Source organism: Rhinoraja longicauda, chromosome 10, assembly GCF_053455715.1.
Source record: "Rhinoraja longicauda isolate Sanriku21f chromosome 10, sRhiLon1.1, whole genome shotgun sequence".
NCBI classification, from domain to species: domain Eukaryota; kingdom Metazoa; phylum Chordata; class Chondrichthyes; order Rajiformes; family Arhynchobatidae; genus Rhinoraja; species Rhinoraja longicauda.
The window spans coordinates 8679956-8694320 of record NC_135962.1 but is presented as its reverse complement, the minus strand read 5'-3'; the positions used below and the strand labels follow the sequence as shown (position 1 = coordinate 8694320).

The following is a 14365-nucleotide window of genomic DNA, read 5'->3' as shown; positions in this document are numbered from 1 at the left end:
AAGGTGCCATGACGCGACGTGGGCACAGGTGCCAGCCTGCCCACCGTCTGCTGAAGACGTTGCAGGGCCAGTGGAGGTGTCGCACAACAGCGTTGCGTCCCCTGGGCCACAGACAATGTCCTCCAGTTGCAGGCCCGACACGGCCGTACGATAGGCGACCATCTCCTCGTCCCCCAGCTGTGCGGCTGCTAGGGCGGAATAGTCGATCCCCCCGGCCATTTGTAGGACGGCGTGGACCGCGGGTCTAGACAGGGCGTCGGCCACCCTGTTGTTTTTGCCCTCCACGAAACAAATTGAGGTGGTGTACTCAGACACGGACGCCAATTGCCTTTGTTGCCGCACAGACCACGGATCCGAAACTTTGGCGAACGCAAAGGTGAGCGGCTTGTGGTCTGTAAATGCGGTGAAGGGTCTCCCCTCCAGGAAGTACCGAAAGTGGCGTACGGCGAGGTAGAGGGCGAGGAGCTCCCGGTCGAACGCACTGTAACGCCGTTGGGCCCCGCTGAGGTGCCTGCTAAAGAAGGCGAGTGGCCGCCAACACCCGTCGATGAGCTGCTCCAGCACCGCACCGACCGCCACCTCAGAAGCGTCCACGGTCAGGGCGGTTGGGGCATCCTCCATGGGATGGACGAGCATCGTGGCCCTGGCCTCCTTAGCATGCTCAAACGCCGCTCCTGCTTCGTCGTCCCACTCGACCTCCTTGCGACGACCAGCCATGAGGTGGAAGAGTGGGCGCATGGTTCCGGCTACCGCCGGCAGGAAGCGGTGATAGAAGGAAATCATCCCGGCGAATTCCTGCAGGCACTTGACAGTGGTCGGTCGGGGGAACCGGCGGACAGCGTCCACCCTGTCTGGAAGAGGTACCACCCCTTGTGGGGTCACCCGATGGCCGAGGAAATCGATGGCCGTCACCCCAAAATGGCACTTGGACATGTTAATGGACAAACCGTACTCGCTGAGGCGTTGACACAGCTGGCGGAGGTGGGTGCAGTGCTCCTGCCTCGAGCGGCTGGCCACGAGTACGTCGTCCAAGTAAACAAACACAAAGTCTAGGCCACGGCACACACAGTCCATAAGCCGTTGGAAGGCCTGTGCGGCGTTCTTCAAACCGAACGGCATCCGTAAAAACTCGAATAGGCCAAACGGAGTAATAATGGCAGTCTTGGGGATGTCGTCGGAGTGGACCGGGGATTTGATTATACCCGCGCACAAGGTCCACCTTGGAGAACACAGATGCTCCGGCCAGGTGGGCATTAAAGTCCTGGATGTGCGGGACCGTGTACCTGTCAGCAACGGTCGCCTCATTCAAGCGCCGATAGTCCCCGCATGGGCGCCAGCCCCCGTCCGCCTTAGGGACCAAGTGGAGTGGTGACGCCCACGGGCTATCGGAGGGGTGCACGATGCCCATTGACTCCATCCGACGAAACTCCTCTCGAGCTAGACGGAGCTTGTCTGGAGCGAGACGCCGCGCTCGGGCGTGCACAGGTGGCCCGGTGGTGGGGATGTGATGCTGCACCCCGTGCTTGGGAGCGGAGGAGCAGAAGTGGGTTTGAACAATGTCCGTCAAATCCGCCAGGATGCGCGCGTACGTCGCATCCACGGACGACAGGGGTCCGACGTTTGGGGAGACCGGCCTCAGCGTGCTGGTGTGCACCAGGCGCTGTCGCCTGACATCCACGAGCATGGAATGCGCCCGCAGGAAGTCGGTGTCCAGCAGCGGCTGGGAAACATCAGCGATGACGAACCCCCATGTGAACCAGCTGTCGCCGAAGTTAAGGGCGAGCTTGCGGACCCCGTAAGTGTTGATGGGGCTACCGTTCGCCGCAGTGAGGAGGGGGCCGCGTTTGCCCGCATGGATATCGGCGGTGGAAGGATGTAGGACGCTCACCTCTGCTCCAGTGTCCACGAGGAACCGACCCCCGGTGTGGCGATCCCGAGCGAACACGCGATGGATCTGGCCGGCCGCCGAAGGAATCACTGACGGCCGGCCCCTGCGTTTCCCGGAAAGGCACAAGGTAGGCGACATTGTTTCGCATTTGGTCCCCAGCGACGGTGATAACACCAGCCCCCTCTGCTGGTGTCCGGTGGTGGTGCAGACTGGGATGCCCACCAGCGACTTCCGGTGGCCTCCAGCGGTATTGGAGGTGGTGCTGCTTGAGCCGACCACCAGCGACTTCTGGTGGCGTCTGGCTGAAATGCCGGCGGGCCGTGCGAAAAGGACGTGCCTGCACCGGAGTGCCCGATGGCGGCCGGATTTTGCCGCGGAGGTCGCCCTGAAACGGGGTCGACGGCGGCCCCGGCTTGCTGAGCGCCTCCCGACGCCGCGGAAAAGACGGCCAGCGCGTCCAGGTCCTCCCGACGGGACATCCAGAGCTGGTCAACGGGCTCGCCCAGCCCCTGCGTGTCGGTGAACAGGTCCCCGGCGAGCTGCGAGCGGAGGTCGTGTGGGAGCTGCCGAAGGTAGGCGTATTTAAATAGGAAACTGGGCTCGTGGCCGCCCATAAGGGCAAGCATGTCCTCCAGAAGGGCCGACGGCCGTCGGTCCCCGAGGCCCTCCTTGCTCATAATTCGAGCTGCCCGCTCGGCCTCGCTGAGGCCGAACCTCCTGATAAGGAGGTCTTTGAGGCCCGCATATTTGTTAGCCGCGGGGAGGGGGGGGGGGTCGTTCAGGTAGGGCTTAACTCGCCTTGCTGTCTCCTGGTCCAGGGCGCCGACGACGTAGAAATACTTGGTCTCGTCCACGGTCACGCCTCGCACAACAAACTGTGCCTCTGCCTGCTGGAACCAGACCTCAGGCTCTTCGGTCCACAGGGTCGGGAGTTTGAGGGAGACGGCATCGAGGTCGGCAGGACCGGGTTGCGCATTACTGCGAGACATCACGACGCGTGATGAATGTCGAGGTCACCAGTGTAGTGGCCTGGCGGAGGCCAGAGAAAAGGCAGGACGCCAAGCAGGTTTAGATAAAGGTCTTTATTAGTCTGTGAGCTCCTGCTCACAGCGTAGTCCACCTAGGGACGAGCCACGCCTCCCAACGGGCTGGCTTTTAATCCCTTACGCCTGTCCGTCAAGTGACGAGGGGGCTGACCCAAGGAGTGGCCTGATCCCCAGGGACCGCCACAACATCAGAAAAATATGTAGGAAAGCAAATTTATAAGGATACGAAGGTTAGAGGTGTAAATTCTAGGTAGATATTGGTATAAATTTAACAAATGGAATTTAATGTGGGGATACGAGAAGTTAAATGGGAAAACTACAAAATGCTGTTGTTCAATAGAATCCATCTGTCCTTGTGCACAAATCAATTTATTAGCATGGCATATCTGTGGAGGAACTTCCTACAAATCACAAAAAAATGCAGCGTCACTAAGGACCTCTCCATTCAATACAGCAACAAAATAAAGGAATATATATTTTGGATACATGTATTGTGTATTTTTATATTATTGAATGTATTTTTTTTAAAATATAGGTATTTTTCCAAATCTCTGGAATTGTGGGAAGAACTGAGCAGTTCTTCCATTTTGTCATGAACATGGAAGCAGCACTTTGGTCTGTGGGAAACACATTTTTCTCCAGTTTGCCTTCTGCACTAGCCACATGCCTGATTAAGTTGAATTTTTTGGAGACAAGGGCACATATGATGGGAAAATTACAGTTCATTTAGTTTTTGAGGGGAAAGTTGCAGAATGCTGGTACACAATAGTTAACCTTGTAAACAAGTGTACATGACTAATTTTACATTTATGCTATCAAAAACAATATAAAAATGCAGAATGCTTTGAATCTGTAGAGCAGTCTCTGGATGGCGGCACGGTAGCGCAGCGGTACGGGCGGCACGGGCGGCACGGTAGCGCAGCGGTAGAGTTGCTGCTTTACAGCGAATGCAGCGTCGGAGACACAGGTTCGATCCTGACTACGGGTGCTGCACTGTAAGGAGTTTGTACGTTCTCCCCGTGACCTGCGTGGGTTTTCTCCGAGATCTTCGGTTTCCTCCCACACTCCAAAGACGTACAGGTATGTAGGTTAATTGGCTGGGCAAATGTAAAAATTGTCCCTAGTGGGTGTAGGATAGTGTTAATGTACGGGGATCACTGGGCGGCACGGACTTGGAGGGCCGAAAAGGCCTGTTTCCGGCTGTAGATATATGATATGATATGATATGGATTGATTTGCCAGCAGCCACACGAGAAGGTCCAGCTACAAGAGCTCAGTAACAATTCCACAGTCAGACGCACTAATTGGCCTTATTGGCGCACAGGTTATGTATGGTGAGAATGTAGGTAAAAGAGGCTTCTGGAATAAACGGGCCACGAGGTGTCCGGCTCAGTTAAGTGTCATTTGTTCTTTGCTGTCATGGGATTCACTTAATCCAACAACTGGTAACCCCGTTGCTACACGCAACCGTCCACTTACTCACAAAATGTATGACGATAAGAGGGACACGGTGTGTCGGCGAGGTAAAACTCGACGTCCCAACTTTTTTTACAACCAATGTCAGAGCTCTTAATCCTGAAGAAATGACGCCATACGACGTGCTTAAATAAGCTATCTTGGTGTGAACGCAGCCCTCGAAGCCCGCATTTCAGAAATGCTGGGAGATAAGATCGGCGATAGGAGGCCAGTGTGTTTTGAGCCCCTAGTAGGGCACTGCACATGCTGGTGGAATTTGCGGCGTGCAGCTCGTAGGTCGACCTGATTAAAGTCCCCGGCAACAATGAAGGCACCGTCGGGGTCACCGTCGTGGCTACCCTGTGGCAACTACCGTTCACTAAACAATGCCACTATTGTTCAGTGGCAATAAACAATATTGCCACTATTGGCATCCCACATTTGCAGGATTTCTCTGCAAGCCTACAGGGTAAGCAGGTGTTTGCAAGCATCGATCTCGTGCGCGCGTATTATCAAATTCGGGTCACGCCTGCCGATATTCCGACAGCCGTGGTCACTCCATTCGGGACGTTTGAATTTTTACAGATGCCTTTTGGTTTACGGAACGCAGCACAATCGTTCCAGCGTTTCATGGACCACGTACTCTCCGGCCTCAATTTGGTCTATGCATACATCGACGACGTGTTGGTAGCGAGCTCAAGCGAAGATGAACACAAGAAACACCTTGGATTACTGTTCCAGCGCCTCGAAGAATATGGCATTGTCATTAACACAAACAAATGAGTGTTTGGCGTTGCAGATTCACTTTCCTTGGGCATCGCGTGAGGGAGAACGGCATCCTGCCCGCAAAGCAAACGTGCAGAAAATCCCAAACTACCCAGTGCCAAATTTGTCAAACCAATTACAGTGATTTTTGGGGATGATGATTTTCTACCGCACATGACAGCCAGCTTGGAGTTTGCCAAAAGGCACCTAAAGGACTCTCAGACCATGAGAAACAAGATTCACTGGACTGATGAAACCAAGATTGAACTCTTTGGCCTGAATGCCAAGCGGCGCCACTCATCACCTAGCTAATACCATACCTACGGTGAAGCATGGTGGTGGCAGCATCATGCTGTGGGGATGTTTTTCAGCAGCAGGAACTGGGAGACTAGTCTGGTTTGAGGAAAAGATGAACGGAGCAAAGTACAGAAAGATCCTTGATGAAAACCTGCCCCAGAGCATTCTGGACCTCAGACTGGGGCGGAAGTTCACCTTCCAACAGGACAAAGACCCTAAGCACACAGCCAAGACAACGCAGGCCTGGCTTCGACAAGTCTGTGAATATCCTTGAGTGGCCCAGTCAGAGTCCAGACTTGAGCCCGATTGAACGTCTCTGGAGGGACCTGAAAATAACTGTGCATTGACGCTCCCCATCCAACCTGACAGCTTGAGAGAATCTGCCGAGAAGAATGGGAGAAATTACCCAAATACAGCTTGTAGCATCTTACCCAAGAAGACTTGAGGCCGTAATTGCCGCCAAAGCTGCCTCAAAGTAATGAGTAAAGGATCTGAATACTTGTGTAAATGTGATATTTCAATTATTTCTTTTTAATTACTTTGCAAAAAATTCTAAACACTTGTTTTTGCTTTTTTATCATGGGGTATTGTTGATGATTAAAAAAATGAATTTAATCCATTTTTAAATAAGGCTGTTACGTAGCAAAATGTGAAGGGGTCTGAATACTTTCTGAATGCACTGTAGGTGATGTTTCAGGTCGGGACACTTCTTCACTGATCCAAATCGTCATCTATCAATGTTTTCCAGAGACACTACCTAATCTGCTAATTTACTCCAGCACTTTGTCTTTTTTTTTTGTAAACCAGTATCGGCAGTTCCTTGTTGCTATAATGTTGGAATAGTTTATTTTTGCCAGGGCAGCCTATCGAGGGCAAAGGGCTAGGGTGAGATGATTTTGACGAGAATTGAATTATTACTGATGAATCTCTCTCACATACACTTAATCTTAGCACATTGGTGCAGTGGAACATCACAAATCATGTTTGCTAGGCTCTCTTCGTGGATGTCTAGATGTGCTGTACAGATGCTCATTTGTATGCAGTACATCAGCAAACTACATATTGGCCTGATCTTTAAACTCATTTTATACAGTATAGTATTAAAGAATCTAGTTCCAAGGCAATCTGTTTTTGTTTCCCTTCGTGTACTTGAGAACCCATATTCAAGTGGATATGGTGTTGTGTTGTTCAAGCAGTGTTTGAGATTTCAATCTCATTCCAGTTTCTACAGTCCTGAAGTTCCCACAGGGCACTGCTCCCACTTCCACACATTGTACGAGGAAGCCAGGAGCAGAGATGGTCAAACAATAGCAAATAAAGGCATAGGGATTTTCAGGGTGCAGCAGTAATGAAATAGGGTCATTTCACCCCCTCTCCACCAAGTGTAAAGTGGGATTAGAAAGGGGAGAAAAGTATACAGGTATAGTACAAAAGGGCAGCTAATTAGCAGAAATAATGGAAAATACCTGATTGGAAATGGTATTTGCTCTTGAGCCCATATACCAATGAAAGAGACATTTGACATTGGAGTCTGTTAAGGACACCAAATCAACGGACAGTTAAATTATTAGATTGATGATATATCAATCAATCTAATAATTTAACTGTCCGTTGATTTGGTGTCCTTAGCAATCTATCCAATAGCCAATATAATTGACTATTTTACTTTTGTATTCCATTCTCCCAGTAATAAATAATAATATTGTTAGCTTTTCTAAATTACTTGGTATCTGCTTATTAGCATGTTGTTCATCATCCAGTTTAACCACAATAGCTAAGGCGATTTTGGATCTGGAGTTTAGGCTCTCTACCATGGACATAAACTTAGAGCATATATTCAAATATCAATACCACAGCACTGTCTTTGATCAAAGTATAGTTTTCAAAAATCAATAAGCATCAATTCAATCCAGCATTCTGAGGTTTAATGTCATCTCCACCACTGGCCTAAGATCAGCCAGCTCAGAAGTAGGTGGTGCCTTTGCACACAAGGGACCAGAGCGGAATATGGCATAACTATCTGCAAGAGACACTCTCTATTTCAAAACTGATGTTCTGGGACAAAATGCTCGATATACAATGAAATGTAAATGCTGCCACTACTAAATTGGACCCAAACTTCAGCTGTGTTAAAAAAGTTGGCCCATTCTTTTCAGACTGGTATGACATGCAATGCATGAAAATTACATGGCTAGTTCCCAAAGAGAAACATGAACCATTAAATTACCCATTCTGGAATACCCTTCCCTTCAGTGCCAAGATCATGCACAAAACAAAAATCCATTCTTGAGAAAAGACATGCCATTCCACAGTGCTTCTGCTAACAAATCCTCAAATTCCACAACCCCACAATTTTTGAAAAACAAATGGGACAGTAGGGGAAAAGTTGAATTTCATTTCAGAGTTGAAGAGAAGGAGGAGAGGAGATCTTACTAAATTGTACAAGATTCTTACTAGTTTCCGACTATTAATATTCCCCATGGCTGAAATGTCTTGAACCAAGAGTCACAGTTGCAAAATAAGCTATTTAGGATAAAAGCAAGAAGAAATTCATGAGCCAAGAGAATTGCTGAGAATTTTTCAGACATCAATATAATCAAGAACATAGGATTAGTTAAGAAAGTGGTGCAGAGGTAAGAATTCTACCTGGATCATATTGAACAGGAAGGCTGGTGTAAGGAGCTAAATGGTTAGTTCTACCTCTCTCTCTTGCATTGTTAAAAAAACATTGGAAAATGCCACTTTTGCTTCAGGGTCTGATGCTGCAATGGAACCAATTGAATAACGCTTTCAAACATTCAGCACATACAAAAGGGCATATTTGTGTACGGAGTAGCCGAGGCCTGTGCCCCCGCAGGTCTGAGCCTCTGGAGGGCAGGTTGGAGCCTGCGTCCGAGGTTGGAATCCACGCTCCACGAGTCTATGGAGACCACGACCATCTGCGCCAGGGTCGACGGAGCCCTTGGCTGGGCCTGGGTCAGGGCCACGGAGACATCCAGAGAGGACCTTGCGGTTGAAGGGGGCACCTATCTATGGACGAACATGTGGAGCGAGGACGCCACTGCCAAGGAAAGGAACACAGGTGGATCCGGTGTGGGGGTCTGCCTTGTTGGGGGGGGGGGGGGAGAACAATGGAGGACACAGTGTTAGGGGAGCCACTGTGAGGGCAGTGGTGGGGGAGAACAAAGGGGGACCTGGCACAGATACTGTGCAACTTTGTCAGTGCACTTATGTGGCGACTATTTGCATACCGTTGGAATGCAAGCAAAGAATTTCACTGTGACTTGTCACATTTGATAATAAAGCATGCATTCATTGAAATGGTTTATCATTGTATAATTTTGGTCTGCACACTTGTTCAGTTAAGTGTTCACAAGTGTTCAGTCCTCATGAACACTTTTTGGAGAGAATTAATTAACTTGATAAATAACTTTACCTGACCTTGAAATGGACACAAAAAACTGTAACAACTCAGCAGGACAGACAGTATCTCTGGAGCCTGGGTCGAGACCCTTCTTCGGACCCTGGGCTGTTCCAAAACACCTTTAGTCCATAACATCCTCTGCAATTCCTAACGTAACTCAGCCTTCACAATTAGTGTCTGAATTAGTGCACTCTAACAGTGTTGCTGACACTGGCAAGTGTCCAAGGCTCCAGCTTTTGACTGATAAACTGTTCCCTTCAATCAGAGCATGAACTCCAAAGTTTTGGACAAATCATTTCAATAATTGGGTAATCATCTAGGACTCCGTAAACAAGCATTGTACAGTTGACATTTCTGCAGATGATTACTGCTCGCAGTAACCAGTCTCCTTCACTAGTTGTCCAACATGACATTTAAAAGTTATTCTTGGCAATACCCTCTGCAAACAGAGAAAATTTAAAATTAAAGGGAGGGGGGGGGGGGGATATTGGGGGCAGCAGTAGCTGCCGCCTCCAATTAACTTTAATCTGTTCTTGCTTTCACCTCCAACCCAATTACAAAGCTTCTGGCACTAAACGGATTAGATCTCATCATGCAAACATTTTGAAAAGCTGGCTCTGGAAGCAAAAGTTAATGCTGTACAGCTTTCTTTGGTGCTCTCAAAAACTTCCCAGCATATGACCTACCAAGTTTATTTCATGGGAGCTCTTACAGCCTGGGGTGCAGCTTACACAAAATATACTGAGCTAGACAGAACAACAAAGAGGTATAACAGATTGCAGTCTAAAACTTCTTGTATTCAAACTTAATTAAGGCCTTCCACAAGATAAAGCTCGCTTATTTTTAAAATATTGATGATCATTGGTAACTGCAATGACCATTAATGTTATAAGCAATAGAAAAGATGGTTGAGAAAATTATCTGAGTGCATTAAAATTACGCAAATAATAAGGAGCACAACCAGGACATCCAACACATTGTCAGAAAAAATAATAGATGATTTATAAACCTGTAACATATGACTTATTTAATTCCACTGATATATCCTTATTCACCCACAAAATTATCTTGTCTTCGTCTGCAAAGGACCACATTTGCCCTCAATTGCCTTTCTATATGCATATAGAGAGATTTTCTAGCTTACTTTCATTTTCTACTTTGCATAATTTTCTTGATAGAACATGCTTAATCCTCAATCTTCCTGTATTTTTCAGGCAATTTTATTAATTTTCTTCATAAGAATTTATTTAAAAATAAAAATAACTAATTTCCCTTGTAATCCATGAACCATTTCTTAATTATGCTGTTGGTATACAATCAATGTATATTTATGTCAAATCATGCACAATTTCTTTAAATGTTCACATTTCCTGCTGTTGTCATATTCTTCAATGCAGTTTCCTAATGTAGCCAAGCAATCTAACTCTTATGCCTACATAAATTCTCTGTTTAGACTAAAAACTTCAGCTTCAGACTGAACTATAAAACCTTTGAATATTGCATCAGCTTCTGTTTCTTCCCCTAGTCTATACGTAGATTAAAATTCCATTGATTAAAGTATTAATCATTGCACATACATCTCATTTTTACTGCATCTTATATTAGAACTACTATTTGGAGGCACTTAGGCAAGTCATACAAATATTTATTTTCTTGCAACTTCATAGTTTCCTTCACGTCCTTCCTATTTCCCCCACCTCACAAGGACATGCCAGTTGATAGGTTAAATGGCACGTGTAAATTGTATTTTATGTCTAGTTGAACGGTAAAATTTAGGAAGAAATGATGGTATATGGGAGGGATATTGTATAACCGAGTGCCCAATGGTCAACATGCAATCGGTCGGCCAAAGACTGCATTTCCATGCGGTATAACGCAAATGTTTAGTTCCTAGCTTTAGTCACCCTGTAAATTGTAATGTCAATTAGATCACATCCATTCCTTCTTTGTTAATTCATCTACCTCATTGCAGATTCAATGCATGTCTACTGATGCAATGTCAATCTCGAGCGAGTACTGGCTGAAAAGATGCAAGTAAAAATAGTTATTCTTTGATTTGGATTTATTGTAAGAGCAGTCACCAAAAATCTCCTGCAAGGATTAACATTAAGGCAGGAGTTTTACAGTTTTAATTAATGATCAAGGCTACAGCATGTCATCTTGCTCTTGTTTAGCAACATGGATGCCCTTTTAAAACAGGTGGGGACATCGGACCATTGTTATGAGAGGTTGAAGATGCCTACGGAAACTCCAGCCATTTGGGCACATGGGTTTTGAGAATGTGGCCAAGTACATCAGGGCTGGGTACTTTGAGCATTCGCCTTCGAGAAGGATCTTCTGATGTCAGCCTTGAAAACTAAGTTCACATGGTCATGGAGTTTGTGAAGGTACAGTATTGTTCTCTGTTGATGCTTACATCAAGCTTAACCAGGAGTGATGGCTCACTGTCACTTAAGCAACCCCATTTCACCTATGTAAGAAGTGATGGTTGCAAGTGCTGCCACAGTTGCCGAGCATCTGCCTAGGCCTCCAGTTTTACCCAAGACTTCTGGTTAGGGATCACTGGGACGGCCTTCATGGGAACACACACGTCCACACATTTTCTTGTGAAGTTGGTAATAACCATGGTGTTTTTGTTCAGGTTCATTGCTGAGCCCATTCTAACAATTCCAAGCAGTCATGAAGTTGCTCCTCTGCCTCCTCTTGGACTGGCAGTAACAGAGTTTGATCCTTTAGTACTGTAGGAGACATCCTAATGGTAGTTTGGAAGTGTCTTTGTCAAGCCGGCCATGTTAAGTCCCAGGCAATGATGGAGATGACATCAGGATGGTCGGTCTGGTATTTGTTGACCATGCAGTTTCATTCAAGTGCTAGCCAAACAGTCTGCCTAGGGCAGATTGGACACTGCAGTCATGACAATGGAGGGGGTTGAAGGACTACTAGATGTTCCTGAACGGTCATTTCCAAGCACCACAATGGGTTTGCCATGAGAGGTCCTACCACCTCTCCCTTTTACCAAATACATTATTCTGTCGACACAATGGACTGAGAAACCTTTGGACTCAAGTGGCAAATCTGGAGAGCTGGGGGTAAGTCATGTCTCTGTCAAACATTTCCCCATGTCCCTTTGGTAAAATAATCTTGCCCTTAAATCCTCAATCTTATTTTCTAAGAACATTGATCAAGAGGATGCAAGAGAAAGGGGGTAGTAGGTTCTGATGCTTCATTTTTCTTAAAGGTCACTCTAGCAATTATGTTTCTGGGCATGAGTGCTTCGTCAGCCATGTACATATCTCTCACAAATGGAAAAAGCCCCACAGAACAGTTGTGGTAATCTACAGAGCATTTCACTTGGAAGGTAAAACAAAAATATCCAAATGGTTTTATTCATACCCCTACTTGGATTGCATAGACTTTGCAGCATCACAATGCTGAAGGCAAGAAGATTGAAATAAAGAATAAAACAGTGGATGTTGGAAATGTGAAATAGAATCAGAAAATGCTGGAAATAGTCAACAGATCAAACAGGATCTGAATAAAATACTAGAGGTAATATTTCAGGTCAGAAGTTAAAGAATTGTTGACCTGAAAGTGAACTCTATTTCTTTTCAGATCTGTTTTGCCTACTGAGAGTTTCCAACACTTCTCGTTTTTATAATGCAGGACCTATGGCAATAGGAACACCAAAAATGATGAAAATAGATCTGCAATTATCTCAAAGTAAGCTACTTCACAATTTGGTTAGTATAAGCAGAAAAATCTGGAAGCAAGATGGGTTCACTTAAACCTCCGCTCTCCAATTACACTTTCAAACGTAAAGATGAATTAAGTTAACTTAAAAGTCTAAAAGACTAAACATTTCAAAACATACTTTTACATATGACTTCAAATTTTGCACTTTGTCAAGTAGGATGTATTTTATGTAAGTTTATATGCCAATATATGCAGTTTCTCATGGGGGAAAACAGGCATGTCTGTTCAACCACAGTGAAACAGGTGGAAAGCATCATTGGAAAACAGGCTGCTCACAACTTGCTGTGACATTGATTTCACATAGATTTACAATGTGGGTGCTAAAAATATATAAATAATCTTTGTGCACTATTAAGATCAAAACAATACATGTGCAACATGGGCAGTAATTTAAGTGCTATTTAAATGCTGCAATTTAAGTGTCTTGCTGTAGCTGTTTAAAACAAAGCATTACAGGAAGAAATGCATAACAATATAATTCTATAAGTTAAATTGTAGAAAACCATGCTTACGCCGTTACTTAAAATTGACTTGTTGTACGTAAAATAAAAAAGTATTTTACTGCATATTAAAATAAAGTGCCACAATACTCAACATCTATGGAAAGAAAAAAGGAATATCAAACATAGAACACTACTAGACACAAAATGCTGGAGTAACTCAGCGGGATAGGCAGCATCCCCCGACTGCCCCGGCGTGGCAACTCCAACAGCCTGACCGCGAAAGAAGACGGCAGGGGAAGAGAAAAATACATTCTGGCCTTCCATCACAGTGAGGAGGTGACTGGAGGAGACTCACTGTGATGGATGTTTCTTTTGTTTGGTGTTGGTTATGATTGTATGTGTTATTGCATTTTTATTGATTATTCTTATTGGTCTTATTGTTGAACTGCGGGTAATTTTTCAATTCACTGCACATTTATGTGTATGTGACAAATAAATGACTATTGACTCTGGATAGAAGGAATGGGTGATGTTTCAGGTCAAGACCCTTCTTCGGACTGAGTCAGAGGAGAGGGAGACAGAGATAAGGAAGGGTAAGGAAAATGTAGAATAAATCATTGGGAGCAAGGAGAAGGTTACAACGAAGCATACAGAGATAAAATGTAATCAGGGGAACAGTCAGACTGGTCGGAGAACTGGGGAGGGGGAGGGAAAGCAAAGGTTACTTGAAGTTAGAGAAGTCAATATTTATAAAGCTGCCCATGCAAAATATGAAGTGCTGTTCCTCCAAATTGCACTGGGCCTCACTCAGACAGTGAAGGAGGCCCAGGACAAAAAGGTCAGTATGGGACTGGGAGGGGGAGTTAAAATGTTTAGCAACCGGAAGATCAGGTAGGTTTAGGCAGACAATTCTAATGCTATGCATTACTATGCTCTATGTTAATATAAGCTGCCAAAAACACACAATTCACCATATTATACCAATATACAAAGTTTCAATGAAAATTAATATATACCTTGCAGAAGTTTATCAAGTTCCTTGGAACCTGTAGTAACCTGGATGATTTCAGAGCGCCTCTGATGAAACTCTGTAGCAGTAGTAAATCCCATTGGTACAAGTTTAGCTGCCTCAGCCTAAAGCAAAAGAAAACAATGACATGATTATGGAGCAGCTGCACTTTCTTAGACATTTAAATTTTACCTCCATTATAGATAAGGCTCTCACTAGGGTCTCTTCTACATCCCGCAGCTCCGCTCTTGCTCCCCCTCCCCCCACTCGCAACAAGGACAGAAT

General features: G+C 45.7%; 1 protein-coding gene across 1 annotated transcript in view; it reads right to left on the bottom strand.

The window, feature by feature from the left end:
• Window positions 1–14365, bottom strand: part of rad51 (RAD51 recombinase) — a 45183-nt gene that overhangs the window by 15033 nt on the left and 15785 nt on the right. The window contains exon 4 of the mRNA XM_078407072.1: window positions 14088–14205. Within this exon, the coding sequence (XP_078263198.1) occupies window positions 14088–14205 (118 nt within the window). The remainder of the gene's footprint in view (window positions 1–14087; window positions 14206–14365) is intronic.